General features: G+C 41.8%; 1 protein-coding gene across 4 annotated transcripts in view; it reads right to left on the bottom strand.

Moving 5' to 3' along the window:
- Nucleotides 1-13,432, bottom strand: part of LOC134801101 (aminopeptidase N-like) — a 35,686-nt gene that overhangs the window by 6,890 nt on the left and 15,364 nt on the right. For all 4 annotated transcript variants that reach the window (XM_063773625.1, XM_063773623.1, XM_063773624.1 and 1 more), the window contains exons 3-17: nt 12,290-12,564; nt 11,491-11,649; nt 10,620-10,667; nt 10,113-10,275; nt 9,258-9,470; nt 8,585-8,794; nt 8,014-8,147; nt 7,528-7,726; nt 6,671-6,878; nt 6,014-6,176; nt 5,039-5,255; nt 4,537-4,646; nt 3,917-4,084; nt 3,099-3,242; nt 1,568-1,649 (exon numbers count right to left, since the gene is read on the bottom strand). In XM_063773625.1, the coding sequence (XP_063629695.1) occupies nt 1,568-1,649; nt 3,099-3,242; nt 3,917-4,084; nt 4,537-4,646; nt 5,039-5,255; nt 6,014-6,176; nt 6,671-6,878; nt 7,528-7,726; nt 8,014-8,147; nt 8,585-8,794; nt 9,258-9,470; nt 10,113-10,275; nt 10,620-10,667; nt 11,491-11,649; nt 12,290-12,564 (2,493 nt within the window). The remainder of the gene's footprint in view (nt 1-1,567; nt 1,650-3,098; nt 3,243-3,916; nt 4,085-4,536; nt 4,647-5,038; nt 5,256-6,013; nt 6,177-6,670; nt 6,879-7,527; nt 7,727-8,013; nt 8,148-8,584; nt 8,795-9,257; nt 9,471-10,112; nt 10,276-10,619; nt 10,668-11,490; nt 11,650-12,289; nt 12,565-13,432) is intronic.

Below are 13,432 nucleotides of genomic sequence, written 5' to 3'. Positions count from 1 at the left end.
ATATAGTTCGTTCTTAAAATTATATCAAATCAAAGAGTGGAAACAAATGAGCAAGGAATTGTAGTATGGCAAACGAATTTTTGGTGGCAAATTTGAATATAGTTGGCTGGTTTATTAGGTTGAACTAAAAATGTGCCTGGCAAAAGTGGTGAAGTCAACAAGGCGGATAAAATGATTGCCAACCTGGAGGGTGAAATGATAATAGGGAGTATTACTGCAATGTTTTGCCGCCAGAGTGCAGCACTAATTTGTTTAGTAAACCATAGAGTAACTTACACATACTACGCCTTAACCATGGTATAATAATATACTCCGCCTGGTACTCTATTCCGAGATTCGCGTATGACCTAACTGACACGGGCCTACGTCATCATGCTGTTTACAGGTTCTCAAACTTTAAAATGTGGGAGAATTTTAACCAACGGTGAAAATTATTTTAACGGCATTAATTTTAAGTTATTCATGTAGAAACATAGTAAAATAAAACAAATCTAATGTATTAAATTAAACTTTATTTATTTATACAAGACAAACGTTTGAAAAACTAATTCACAGTTACACATTATTTACCAAGCTTACGACGTGAAAAGTTTGGAAAACACTGCGACTGCTGACACTGAGCGAGAAGGACATAACAATTAACACGCGTTCGACAAGGATGACGGTCAGGGCATGAAGTTATCTAGATCCGAATTGTCAAATGTGACAGCGCTATCCTGTGTTGCCAGTAATGTAAACAGAATTACCCGAACGTCTGAAATTTCTTTCGTGAATCGGAAGATATTGCTAACGAATAATTAAAAATGACGTGTTATTGTAAAATTTAAGATAAAAAACATATAAATGAAAATTATAAAATTATAAAGAAATATTTTAACTTATTAACCATAGGTATAATGTACCCATGTAACATGTTATGTTGCAATAAAGTGGCAATGTTATTGTGACGTAGGCCCGTGTCACTCTGGGAATAGAAGACCATGTTTTATTAGACCATGGCCTTAACCAGTTTTTTGACAAGTTTTACTATGACATTCATGCATCAAGGCGGTTTGTTTACAGGTGGCTTACCGCGAAACGCGAAAATCGTAATTTCGTTATCTGTTTCTCTATCGATCGAATAAGCAAGAGTGATAGATAGGTAGAAACCGAACTTTCGACTCTCGTGTTTCACGGTAGGCCATGTGATTGAGTTAGTGACGCCCTCTATGCAGAGTTTTGCGTAATATTCCCTATTATTGCAGATGGCGATTATTGTTTAATATCCGCCAGGGGCTCCTAAGCTGAGGACATACATATCTGGTGTTACAGTGAGCCTTTTTTAAATTTAAATTATCAAAATTAAGCGATTCATAGTCAATACCGGGATCCCGGGAACCCGGTATTGATGAAGACACCTTCGGTATTAATACCGGTATTGAAAGAAGTCCGGTATTTGGAAGCCCTAGTTAAGTGTACATTTGCCTCAATTTTATTCATAAATGATTAAGATGTGTATATCTACCTATGTTATGGCTTAAGTTTATACATTTAAGACACCAAGCAATAACATATAAAATATAATTACCTCCTCCAATTCCTTCTGCGTCGTGAATTGCTCCAGGAGAGTCCTCATTATCCTTCCGATTCTGGTCTCCGAACCACGGAACCTGCACAACAAAATACAAGTAGCATTATAGTAATTATGGCATAGATATACTTGGTCAAGCAGATCTTGTCAGTAGAAAAAGGCGGCAAATTTGAAAAATGTAGGCGCGAAGGGATGTCGTCTCATAGAAAATTTGAATTTCGCGCCTTTTTCTACTGACAAGATTTGCTTGATTTGATAACTAAAATAAAATTAATATTCACACATACTTAATGCTTATCAAGTTTAGTGTGTATTTTTTATATTTCGTGCATAAAATCGGCCGATGAATAAAAAAATAAATTCGGCCCGATAAAAGTCGAGGATATACTTAATAAAATTACTAGCATAGTAATGTTTGCGATTGTTTAGGTATATTATTGACTGATTTACTAGTAGTAGCACTGCAGTAGTCTGTGGAAGATATGCAGGAGCTGCTTCAGAGACTCGAGACGGAGAGCGATGGAATTGGTCTCGCAGTAAACAGGAGCAAGACGAAGCTAATGGTAGTAGACCGTGCAAAAAAACTGCCCAGAATAAATAACATCATCCCAGGGGTTGATATCGTGGACCACTATGTCTATTTGGGCGCACTGATCTACGATGATGGCGACTGCGTACCTGAGATAAAGAGGCGTATTGGTATGGCTAAGGACGCGATGACCAGACTGAATGTCATCTGGAAGAAGAGAGGTATAACCATCACCACCAAGACCCGGCTAGTACGCGCTCTAGTATTCCCCATATTTCTGTATGGCGTGGAAACGTGGAGCTGGAGATGTGGTGCTGGAGGCGTATGTTGAGGATACCTTGGACCGCCATGCGCACCAATGTATCGATCCTTTCACAGCTTCGTGTCCGAACTTGTCTATCCACAGTCTGCCAGCAGCGCATACTGTCCTACTTCGGCCACATAATGAGGAGGGGAGATGAAAGCCATGAAAAGCTGATCATTGTTGGAAACACGGAGGGCAAACGAAGCCGAAGACGATCTCCAACAAGATGGAGCGATCAATTAAAAGGGGCCACATCCTCAACCAACTTTTGCTCGGTTGCCAGAGACGCGATGAACAGGCACCGTTGGAGGCAGATCATAAAGACCAGGTGTGGAGCATCCATATCCACCGATGACCACGATCCTCAGTCATGAGGGAGCGACCACAGAGAGAGACTAGTAGCACTCTGGCCTTAAATATAAAAATCGAGCTAAATTATGCTGCACGCGAAGTGCTATCTCGAAAATGGTGATGATGGTGATGCTACCATGATGATGGCTGTGATACTTGTGATAATGAATCTGATGATGATAATGACTCACCTCTTCTCAATATCACTGATGCGGTTGTATATGAAGTCCCTGGCCAGTTAGTAACCGCCGGTGGATCGAATGACTGGATTCATGATAACAAATGCTTATGTTGCTGCTGATGATGATAGTGGTGATCTGGTGACGATGATGATAATGACTCACCTCTTCTCAATATCACTGATGCGGTTGTAAATGAAGTCCCTAGCCACGTAGTAACCGACGGTGGACCGGGTTACTGCACTGATGACGCCGATGGAGTCCTGCTTGCGGACCTCCGAGCCGTCCGTGATCGCCCATTCCAGGTACCTGGAAATAGATTTATACATAAGCCAATAGATTGTGTTATTTGCGCCCTCGAAAATATGAAAGTCTGTGAGGATTCTTTTTCGTTTAAAAACGAGAGATTTTCATGATGAGAAAAGAAGATCGATTCGTATCATGTGAATACAATTGAAAAGGTCAAACTAAAGTCAACTGGTATTCGGCTATAAATCCGATTGAGGAAGTCAGTTTTTCTTACGAGAATCTTCCTCCTTATTTCACTCTTGAGCTAGGGCTGGTGACACAGTCTTCACGGGCCCACAGATTACCAGTTCGCCGGAAGATATCAGCCTGTCAGTTAAACGCAAAAGGTGACAGTTCCGAACAACTGACACGCTGATATCGTCCGGCGATCTGGTAATCTGTGAGCCCCTTTATGGTGCTGATGATATACAATTGACTCAAAAATATTGCCAGTTTTTTTATGACATAAAGTTAAATTGGTAAGAGATTATCGTCGCCCATTATGCACCCGAAACACCAGAGGAGTTGCCGGTCTTTGAGATGGGAGTACGTTCTTTTCTTGAAGGTTTTAAGGGAAGGAAAGGTTGAAATGTGAGACCAAGTTTGAATTTTCCCATCCACAACAGGACGGGATCTAGAATTTAACCGTGGAAAGGCGGTAGAGATGTTAAAAAGTATAATAATAATAAACTTACTGGTTAAGGATCCAGATCTCCCTAGTGCAAGCCAGCGCCTGAAGTATATCGTCGGAATGTGAGGCTACGTTGGAATGCCGTTTGCGTTCCAGTAGGAACCGCCATTCCACCACACTGCCGCGGTATATTCCCACGCAGTATACTGTACGGCGGAGGTCCAATGGGATCCTGCAAATAAGGGTTGGGTTTTAAACGAATATATTTACTATTTAATTCAAAGCTAATGGAAATAGTATTCCTCAAGCGAGGGGACCGGTTTTATTATCGGTCGAGGAGCTATGGAATAGGAACGAACGCTTGCCATATTGTCAAGCTGGTAAGGAAGTAAGAATGCGAGCATTTCAAAAAGTTGTTATTAGTCAAAGTACATCTGAAATTCGTTCTATTTTAACTCAATTTCGTCAACTCATCTTCTCCATAAGAGGTTTAATAGACTTGGCAATAACATAATATGTGACGTTCTACGGGTAAAGGTACCTTATGGCGGTTAGCGCTTTCGACGCGTAGCACCGCATTAGTATTGCAACGTCGTTAACAATAGCGTAAGCGCCAACCGCCATAAGGTACCTTTACCCGTGGAACGTCACATATGATCACTTGAAATTAAAGACAAGACTCACGGGTTGTCTTCGTCAGGTGTGTCAGATGACATCCACCGTTGGAACAACTCGATGGCGTTCTCCTCGCAACCAGGGACCTTCATTCTGCACGCCCATGAGCTCGTCAACACCTAAAATATGCTCTGGTATTAACAAGAGTCCAACGATTAACTCACAGGCTCATACAGCTTTTATAAGAATAAAAATTTGGCTGTATATCGACCATTAGGGATAGAGTTAGACCAAGAAAAGTCTGCAGAGATTTTGACAGCACACGCAGTGTCAGTGTTATTTATACGTCATAATCTCAGAAGTTTCACGTTTAAAATGACACCTGCACTGCGTGTGCTGTCAAAATCTCTGCAGACTTTTCTTGGTTTAACTCTATCACCTTTAAGTACTGTGTAAAGGCTTTAGTTAGAAAAGGTAAAACAGTTTTTTGTTTCATAAGCCTCTGTAAGAAGCCCTCCGAAGATTTTCTAAAAGGCTATTAAGTATTTACCCTCAGAAGTATCAGTCTCACCTGTAATTTGACGCTGTTCAGCTGATCACCATTCAGAATAGCCTTCTTGGATAGCCCGCCGGCCCGTTCGTAATTCTCAGACACAAGTCCCCTCATGAATTTCTGGAACGCTCCGAACTCTGGGCTGCGCTTGATCACGTTCTCGATCTTGCTGAGGCCGCGGAGGCCGGTGGAGAGAGGCAGGAAGTCGGTCTCGCGGTTCAAGTATTTCACCATTCTGCAAAAATAAAAGTCAGTTAAACAAGGTAGACCTAAACCAAAGTTGGAATAAAAATCCTCTATCAAAAGCCAAAATTGACAAAGCAGGCCCTTAGGCCGATACAGACGGACTGCCACCCGACTGCAATTTGTATGGGAACTGGATGCCGACTGCACGCCAACTGCAAGGTCGGCGTGCAGTTCTCATACAACATGCAGTCGGATTGCAGTCGTCTGTACCGGCCCTATGAGCTCATGAACGACACACTCTAGATATACCTACGTTTATTTCTTCCCTTTCTTCTTCTCAAGTGTAGGTATATCCAGTCACTGTTGTCGAAACCGGTCAGGATATGATGATGATGTCTGACAAGAGTTTACTATGATGTATTTTAAGATTCAGCGTTTGTTATGGAACTTTTAACGGATTTGCTGTGGAGCCGTTCAAACTGAACGCGTAGTTCGGCTTGTATCGCCCCGGGCTTGGCCCTTTTCGACTCAGTGTAAATACGGCCTGGGATTATCATACTTACGCTTGAGAAAAAGCTCAAGATGCTGTTGGAATTTTCTGTGATCTATCAAAGGCATTTGATTGCGTTGATCACGAGAATTTGAAAAGAAAATTATGTCGCTTTGGGATAAAAGCTACTGCCCTTGATCTTGTTTCGTACCTTTCGGATAGAACTCAGCGAGTAGTTATCAATGGACCTCAATCGGCAGGGTCCCCAGTAGCCCTTGGAGTGGAGTGCGAATACGGCCTAGGATTATGATACTTACTGCAGAGCATGTTCGTAGTCCAGCACATTAGTCCAGGCAAGCTCTAATGAGTCCGTCATGAGCTGAACACGACTCAGCACCGGGATGCTGGCATAGTTCTCACTGTTCAGGGTCTTGGAGAGGAGGCGCCAGTTATCGGCGTCGTAGTTCACGCGGTATGGGGCTGTGGAAGGAAGATATTTAAGTCTTTCTTCCAATACAAACACTTTTTATTGCACACCTCAATAAAAGAAAACAGAAATACAAGCAGGGGTAAGGGTGGTATTCTACCTGTCCAATTCCTTTGTCCAATGCCATTGCATCTCCCTCTCATTAAGCAAAATGTGAGACGCAAAACACATTGGACAAAGAAATTGGATAGGTAGAATACCACCCTAAACAACAGGCGGTATTATTCGTTTGCAAATAATGATTTTTGTTTTTTCCATTTAACTATTTTTACTTACCAGATTCAAGACTTATTGGGATTTCATAGTAGTGAAAATTAAGCAATACAAAAAGGTGATCCCATATCAAAATTACCGACTCACGTTTGTTTGGATCTGCTTTGGTTTTCCTTGTTCTATATTTGGTTTTCCTTTTGTTCTAAATCTGTAAAAAACTGCTCAACTGTCGGAAAATTAGACAAGCCGATGGGAATGGCCTTGCTACACTCACCAATCATCTCAGCGTTGAACAGCACCCACTCGCCAGTTCCCGAGCCGTGTTTGTACCGATGTCCCATCTGCAAACCCTCGTCGGCAGCCAGCCACTCCACAGGCTCCGGCTTCTGTCCCACCTCGTTCTGACACAGCACGTTGAGGGGCACCCACCAGGAGGGCTGGGACTCGGAGGAGGCTTTGTTGCCGACGGCGAGGTAGCGTTTCTGAAAAAGAGAATGGGGCTTAAACTTTTGAAAGCCAAAAATTAATCGTAGGTTAATCGTGCCAAGAACACACATGAAAAAAAAATCTGGTACGTAAGTGCTTTAGTAGCCTAGCAGTACAACTCTGGACCTCTTCTTATGATTAAAATTAGTTTCCAAAAGGCCAATCCTGAAGACTAATATTTGTTCTTATTCTGAAACTGATCATGCGTCCAAAGTGAGTTTTCTTTCTATTGTAGTATCTGGTCCACACATTGAGCTAATGTAAGCGGCATATTTATGTGGCGGAACGTGATCGCATTATCGCTTGCTCCCTCTAATCCATAACTGCGTTCTAAGGGACTCTTTCGGTCCTTTGGTCTATGTCTATGTTGACCCAATTTGTAGATCGTGCCTAGGGTTTGCAATCCGGATCCGAAATGTATGAAATTATCCGGATCTGGATCCGGATCCGCGGATATTCCCATACATTTCGGATCCGTCGTGCAAACCCTAATCGTGCCTAAAATCGAATAGCTTCCCTCTATCAGCAGCAGAAGACCTTTTAATGAATTCACACCACTGCTTAATCAAGGGAATCTGAGTATTGATTAATTTGAGCAGTTCAACCGCCTGACTTCTACATTTATCCACTGGTTGAAATAGATACCTGTGTAATAGACAGTGTGCCGTCGCTATAGTCTCTGGTCACCGTGACGAGCGGGTACCCGGTCTGCTTAGTCCACGTGTCCATAATGGTCTTGACGGTGACGTTGCGAGAGAGTCCTCCGTATTGCTGGTTGACAGCCGTCAGCTCGGCCCAGAGGTCGTCTTGTTCCGCGTTGTGGTATGAGTATTTTACGAGGTAGCTGTGGATGACAGTTTCAGTTTTAAGTTCTACTTAGCGAAACAACTTTAAACTTTTGTGGATGTAAATGTCATGCCCTGATCATAGAATTTGATCATATCATTAAATTACATTATAGAATTGATCAATTCATGATAGGTTTGACTATTTCATGCTGTGGACAACCAATCATTTCATAAAACGTAGTCAATATCCCGGGAGGAAAATTGGGACTATTACGTTTGTATGAAGAAGCGGTGTTCCACTAACGTCTTAACGAGGTCTATACTAAAAGTCTGGATCACTCACTTGTTAATGGCTTTCCTGAAGACGTCTTCACCGAGGAACATGGTCATCATTCGGATCAGGGAAGATCCCTTGCGGTAGGAGATCTCATCGAAGATTTCTGCGATGCGTTTGGGATCGTCTATGGGGACGGACACCTGAAATAAGACATAAATAATAAGACTAACTAAATATCTTTAGATAGCTTTTAGCCCCAAATTACACGATGAATATATTTCAGCACGCTTAAATATATTCATCAGCTCAGTAAGTTTGGATATCCTATTGCCATGTCAAAGGTTCACTTCATGGTCACCAGGTTACGAAATTTTCTTATGACAAACTGATCTTACTTTTCCCTCTATAAACTTGATACGAGTATGTGGTCCTTCTGAAAGTTTTCGAAACGGCTTCTAATCACCTGTTGTGAGAACGTGACGAATCTTGACATTATCAAAAAAGCTCCACGAAGAGAACAATTCGCATATGACATCGAGGGACATTATGATTGGTCACTTTCATCAATCATGAGCTCGTGAGGATACGACGAAAACGATACATACACGAAACGTGTACAAGGTGAAAATTAACTTACAGGGTGACTGGATTCCAGTGCGTCTAGACTCAGAACAGACATGAGATTATCCACAGCGTACGCCCTCTCAGCCTTCCAATCAGGTTCGACAGCTGCTACGCCAATGGAGGCCACGAACGTCGCGAAACCCTCGTTTAGCCATAAGTCCGACCACCACTTCATGGTGACCAGGTTGCCGAACCATTGGTGGGCTAGCTCGTGGGCTATTACCTGGAATCAAGAATGTTAAGTAAGCCTCAGAAAATGTGTCTTAACTACTGCTATATATTATATGGATGTCAATAGGTTGCTATCAGGAAATATGTTACTTGGTAAATACTGGCACATCACAATATTGTGTACAGTCAGCTGCAGAAATAGGTGATCCTGCTGCAAATAAATTCCTATTCAGGGGATCAGTTATCTTTGCAGCTGAATACATCGTTAAGAACAAATGAATAAACGTCATTTACTCCAACTACGTTGAAACAAAGCTTTGATAATTTAGGATAGTTAATATTATATAAACTATAAAAAAATCTCGTCTAAAATCACCTGATGCATATTAGGCTCGACATAAATAACAAAAGGATCACTCAAGGGGATCTCATAAGTCATTTTGTTTTTAATTATGACGATGATATCTAAGCAGTCCAATTGTATCACCTAAGGGTAGAGTTACATTAGACATTACCTCAGCAACACGCTCCTTGTTCAAGAACGAAGACTGCTCCTTATCATACAACAGCGCAGTTTCCCTGTACGTGATGAGGCCCCAGTTCTCCATGGCTCCGGCCGCGAAGTCAGGAATAGCCACCATGTCCTGCTTGGGTAGCGGGAAGGGCACGCCGAACCACGACTCGAAATGCGTGAGGACTTTGGGGCCGACTGTTGAGGCGTATTCCGTCTGGAAAGGGCTTAATGTTAGATCATATGTGACAGTCCATATCAAAAGGGACCATATGGCGGTCGGCGCTTACGCCATTGCTTTGCATTGTAAGCGACCGCGAGTTGTTGAGTGCGAACTCAATTATGACAATCAATTTCTTCATAATTAAAGTTCTGCCATAACAGATAAAGAGGTTTTAACCATTTGGACCATTATATGGGTGACCATGATTGTAAGTAATTAAATTTTATCCTTAGAAAAAAAAAACAGGAAAACCTTGTCATAATTGCCCTCAGCAGCAATATCACTATTACAGCAATCGACCTACCTGTTCGATAGCATCTCCCCTAGCCCAGATCCTGAACTTGGTCTTTGACAGGTCAGCGGGGCTGACCACGTGCTCAAACTTGGAGACCACCCACATTGGAACAGAGTTACCGAAGTCGTCCCACGCGAATTGGTCCAGGGGTTTTCATAGAGCAATACCCTCACCTGTTCAATAGCATCTCCCCTGGCCCAGATCCTGAACTTGGTCTTGGTCAGGTCCGCACGGCTGACCAGGTGCTCAAACTTGGAGACCACCCACATTGGAACAGAGTTACCGAAGTGATCCCACACGAATTGGTCCTAGGGTTTTCGTAGTTATAGCAATACCCCTACCTGTTCGATAGCATCTCCCCTAGCCCAGATCCTGAACTTGGTCTTGGACAGGTCAGCGGGGCTGACCACATGCTCAAACTTGGAGACCACCCACGCCACCAGGTATGTGGACATTGGGACAGAGTTGCCGAACTGGTCCCATACGAATTGGTCTTGGGGTTTTCTGAAAGAAAACATTGAAGGCATTTAGGGTAATGATTTGTTTTGTCAACGGAAGATCCTTTTAGATTAAGGTTACTGGCTGATTCGTACAATATTATTGTTTGTTTGCGGTTGCATCTAATTGCCGCGACTCTTTTCATACATTGTGTATGGGTCGCGGCAGTTAGATTAGACCGCAGACATATTTTTTGGGAATGACCGTGCAATATTTGTTTAACTTTGTCGACCAATTACCATCAATCCCGAAAACTTAACATGTCTTTTTAGGCAAATCGTAAAAAATACATTTAATACTAAAAAGCCTGCAGGTTTGGCAGCCATTTTGAAAGGTTTTTATTTACTTACTTGAATTTTTTGGTAACTGCTGTCCACGGCCAGTGACTCTCTAAGGCACTGTAAAGAAAAAAGGACGTTGAACATAGGATTTATTTATTTTATTTAACATTTTAAATCAGGCAACAAGGCCCATATTACAAATACCTTACAGACTAGCATATATATGCATTTTATATAAACTTAAAAAACTAAACACTATTTAGGCGACAAAACGGTGTGGCTCCGTTGAATCGTCTGGTCTTGTGTCTATTTAAATGGTCAAACGGATTCAGGGTTCCTTTAGGATTCACCCGGAGTTCGCTAAGATCGAGCATCAGTGTAAATATGTGGTTCTTCCGGTGGACGTAGATCTTCTTTTTCTTAGTTGGCGTCTTCATTGCTAAAGGTTGTGTCTAGTTTAAAGAGTTTCCTGCGCGATGTACCATGCTTTTCCAAGTGTTTCTGTTCTCGGCGGTCAAAATAGTTTCAGGAATTGGCAAGCCGGTGATGGTTTTTATCAAGTCTGATCACCGGAACGTAGATAACGGACTTAAATGTTGAGATGACGAAAAGGTTGATGAAGATGACAAAGAACTTGAATAGGTACACTAAAGTAGTGAACAATTGATCATTGCTGTTTTATGTTTATTTGGTAAACTTATTAAAGGAGTGCTCACATTATTGTGGATAATTTCATTCTTGAAGAGTAGTTAGTTGTTCGTCGGTAAAGAAATACATTTGTGGAAAACCCTGACCAAGCTCAATGAGGCCCAGTTTTCCAGTGTGGGTGGTAATATACTATGGGGGTCTCTTTCGTAAAGTACCAGTGCCAGGTAAATAAAAGTAGACCCTATTAGTGTGATGCTGATGGAGATGAAGACCCCAAAGAGGGATTACTCACTTGTTATCCGAGGAGCTCTCAACAGGCATGTTGGCGATGGCGGTGTAAGCTCGGTGGTGGCCGATGGTGACCTTATAGGAGGCCTTGTACATCGGCTCGTCGAAGCAGGGGAACGCTTTGCGAGCCGATATGGACTCGAACTGCGTCGTCACCAGGTGCCTGTAGACAATACAAGACGAGATGGAGAAGAATTTAAGGTCTTGGTCTCCGGAGTGGAGAGATACATATAGACTGTTCGCAAAAGTAAAAAAAAAGAAGAGGAAGAGCGGTACCTCCTGGCACAGGCTTTAAAGCTTAAAAGGTGGTTCCAATCACTGACACTAAGATGATTATTGTGAAAGTAAACTAACTAATTTAGTTTGATGCGTTCCTAATGATTTTTTGGGACTAATTAGAAACGAATAGATGGCGCTCTCGACCACGGTACTTCATATATTTATATTTATGAACGGAATTTAGAATCGAAGAGGATAGAAATAATTTATTCGTAAGCACAAATACAAAAGAGAAAATAATGCAAAACCGAAAAACATAAGAAGGAGAAAGTGCTACGAAATGGTCTCATCTTAGCATGATGCTGACGACTTCCAGCGCTGATGTTCAGATGAGACCATTCGGTAAAACAATCACGAATTTGGTAGCCGTGGTCCGGTCAACGCCAACTGTAAATGGCGCGCTTAAATCTTGAGTCTTTGCATGGAATTAGACCATTTCATACACAGTCAAAATGATAGTTCATTGCCCCATTCTTCATACAATTAAACTAATTAGCAAGGGATGATTGTAGAAATATACTCACTCATTATTCCCAGTCTTCTTATCAACATAATTACTAATATAAGCTCCATCCAACCCGTTGACAAGGTTCCCAGAATACGGGATAGTCAACGTATAATTCTTCCCAGCCTCCAAAGGCTTGGCCAACTCAATGGTCAACAGGTTGAAGGTATCGTTCAGTTGGACTTTGGTGATGTCGATGGAGTCTCCATCGCTGGTTAGGGTGACTTTGTCTTGGTCGATGTCGAAGTCTTTTGCGTGGAGGACGATCTTTGAGGTCTTGGCGTTGGCTTGTAACTGGAAAGAAAGAAATAAATGTTTTTGAACGGAATGTTGAGGACGGAAAGAAATGTTGAGGACGGAAAGAAATGTTGAGGACGATGTATTTTATAGACGATATATGGAGCGAATATTTTTATTGGTTAGTAAGTAAGTAAGATAATTTTATTATTGAACGCTTTCCTAGCCTAGTCAGTAGTTAACCTGCCTGCCGAAGCAGGAGGTTCTGTAGTGGGGGAAGTAATATTAATTTACTTAAGTATTTTATTTAGATAGAAGGAGGAATTAAAATCGAGGAGACTTTATGCAGAACTACAAGCAGAACCGTGAGTAAATATGTCATAAATTTTAATATATGAGTATGTTTCCAAACCACCACCACCACCACCACCATATCAATAAACACCTAAAGATTTGGATGAAATTTGGTATGGCGATAGTTTGAGGCCCGGTGGAGGACATATGGTAGTTTTCATCAATTATCATCATCATTCAATTCAACCGTAATTTACTAATTGTCTGAACAAATGGTAACACTCGTACAAACACGCAATCGATCCGGTTGTATCGATTACAGCTATAAATAGGCTTTTCGGTCACTGAAGCCATCAGGTTTAACCGGTCACTCAGCCTAATGGTCATTACACTAGCGTGGCATTATAGTCATTATAGTATGAAAAAAGAATCAGTTTCTGATTTGATATTCGCTTGACCTTTTATATTTTTTGTTGTTGTTGTTGGTAGGCTAGCGGTAACAGCGTGCGACTTTCAATCAAGAGGTCGCGGGTTTAACCCCGACTCGTACTAATTTTTCATTTGATATTTCCCAGACGCTTTTCGGTGATGGAAAATATCGTGAGGAAGCCAGACTAATTCCAATGAGGCC

The sequence above is a fragment of the Cydia splendana genome, chromosome 21 (assembly GCF_910591565.1).
Source record: "Cydia splendana chromosome 21, ilCydSple1.2, whole genome shotgun sequence".
NCBI classification, from domain to species: Eukaryota; Metazoa; Arthropoda; class Insecta; order Lepidoptera; family Tortricidae; genus Cydia; species Cydia splendana.
The sequence above is the reverse complement of the archived record's forward strand: the minus strand, read 5'-3'. Positions and strand labels throughout refer to the sequence as shown.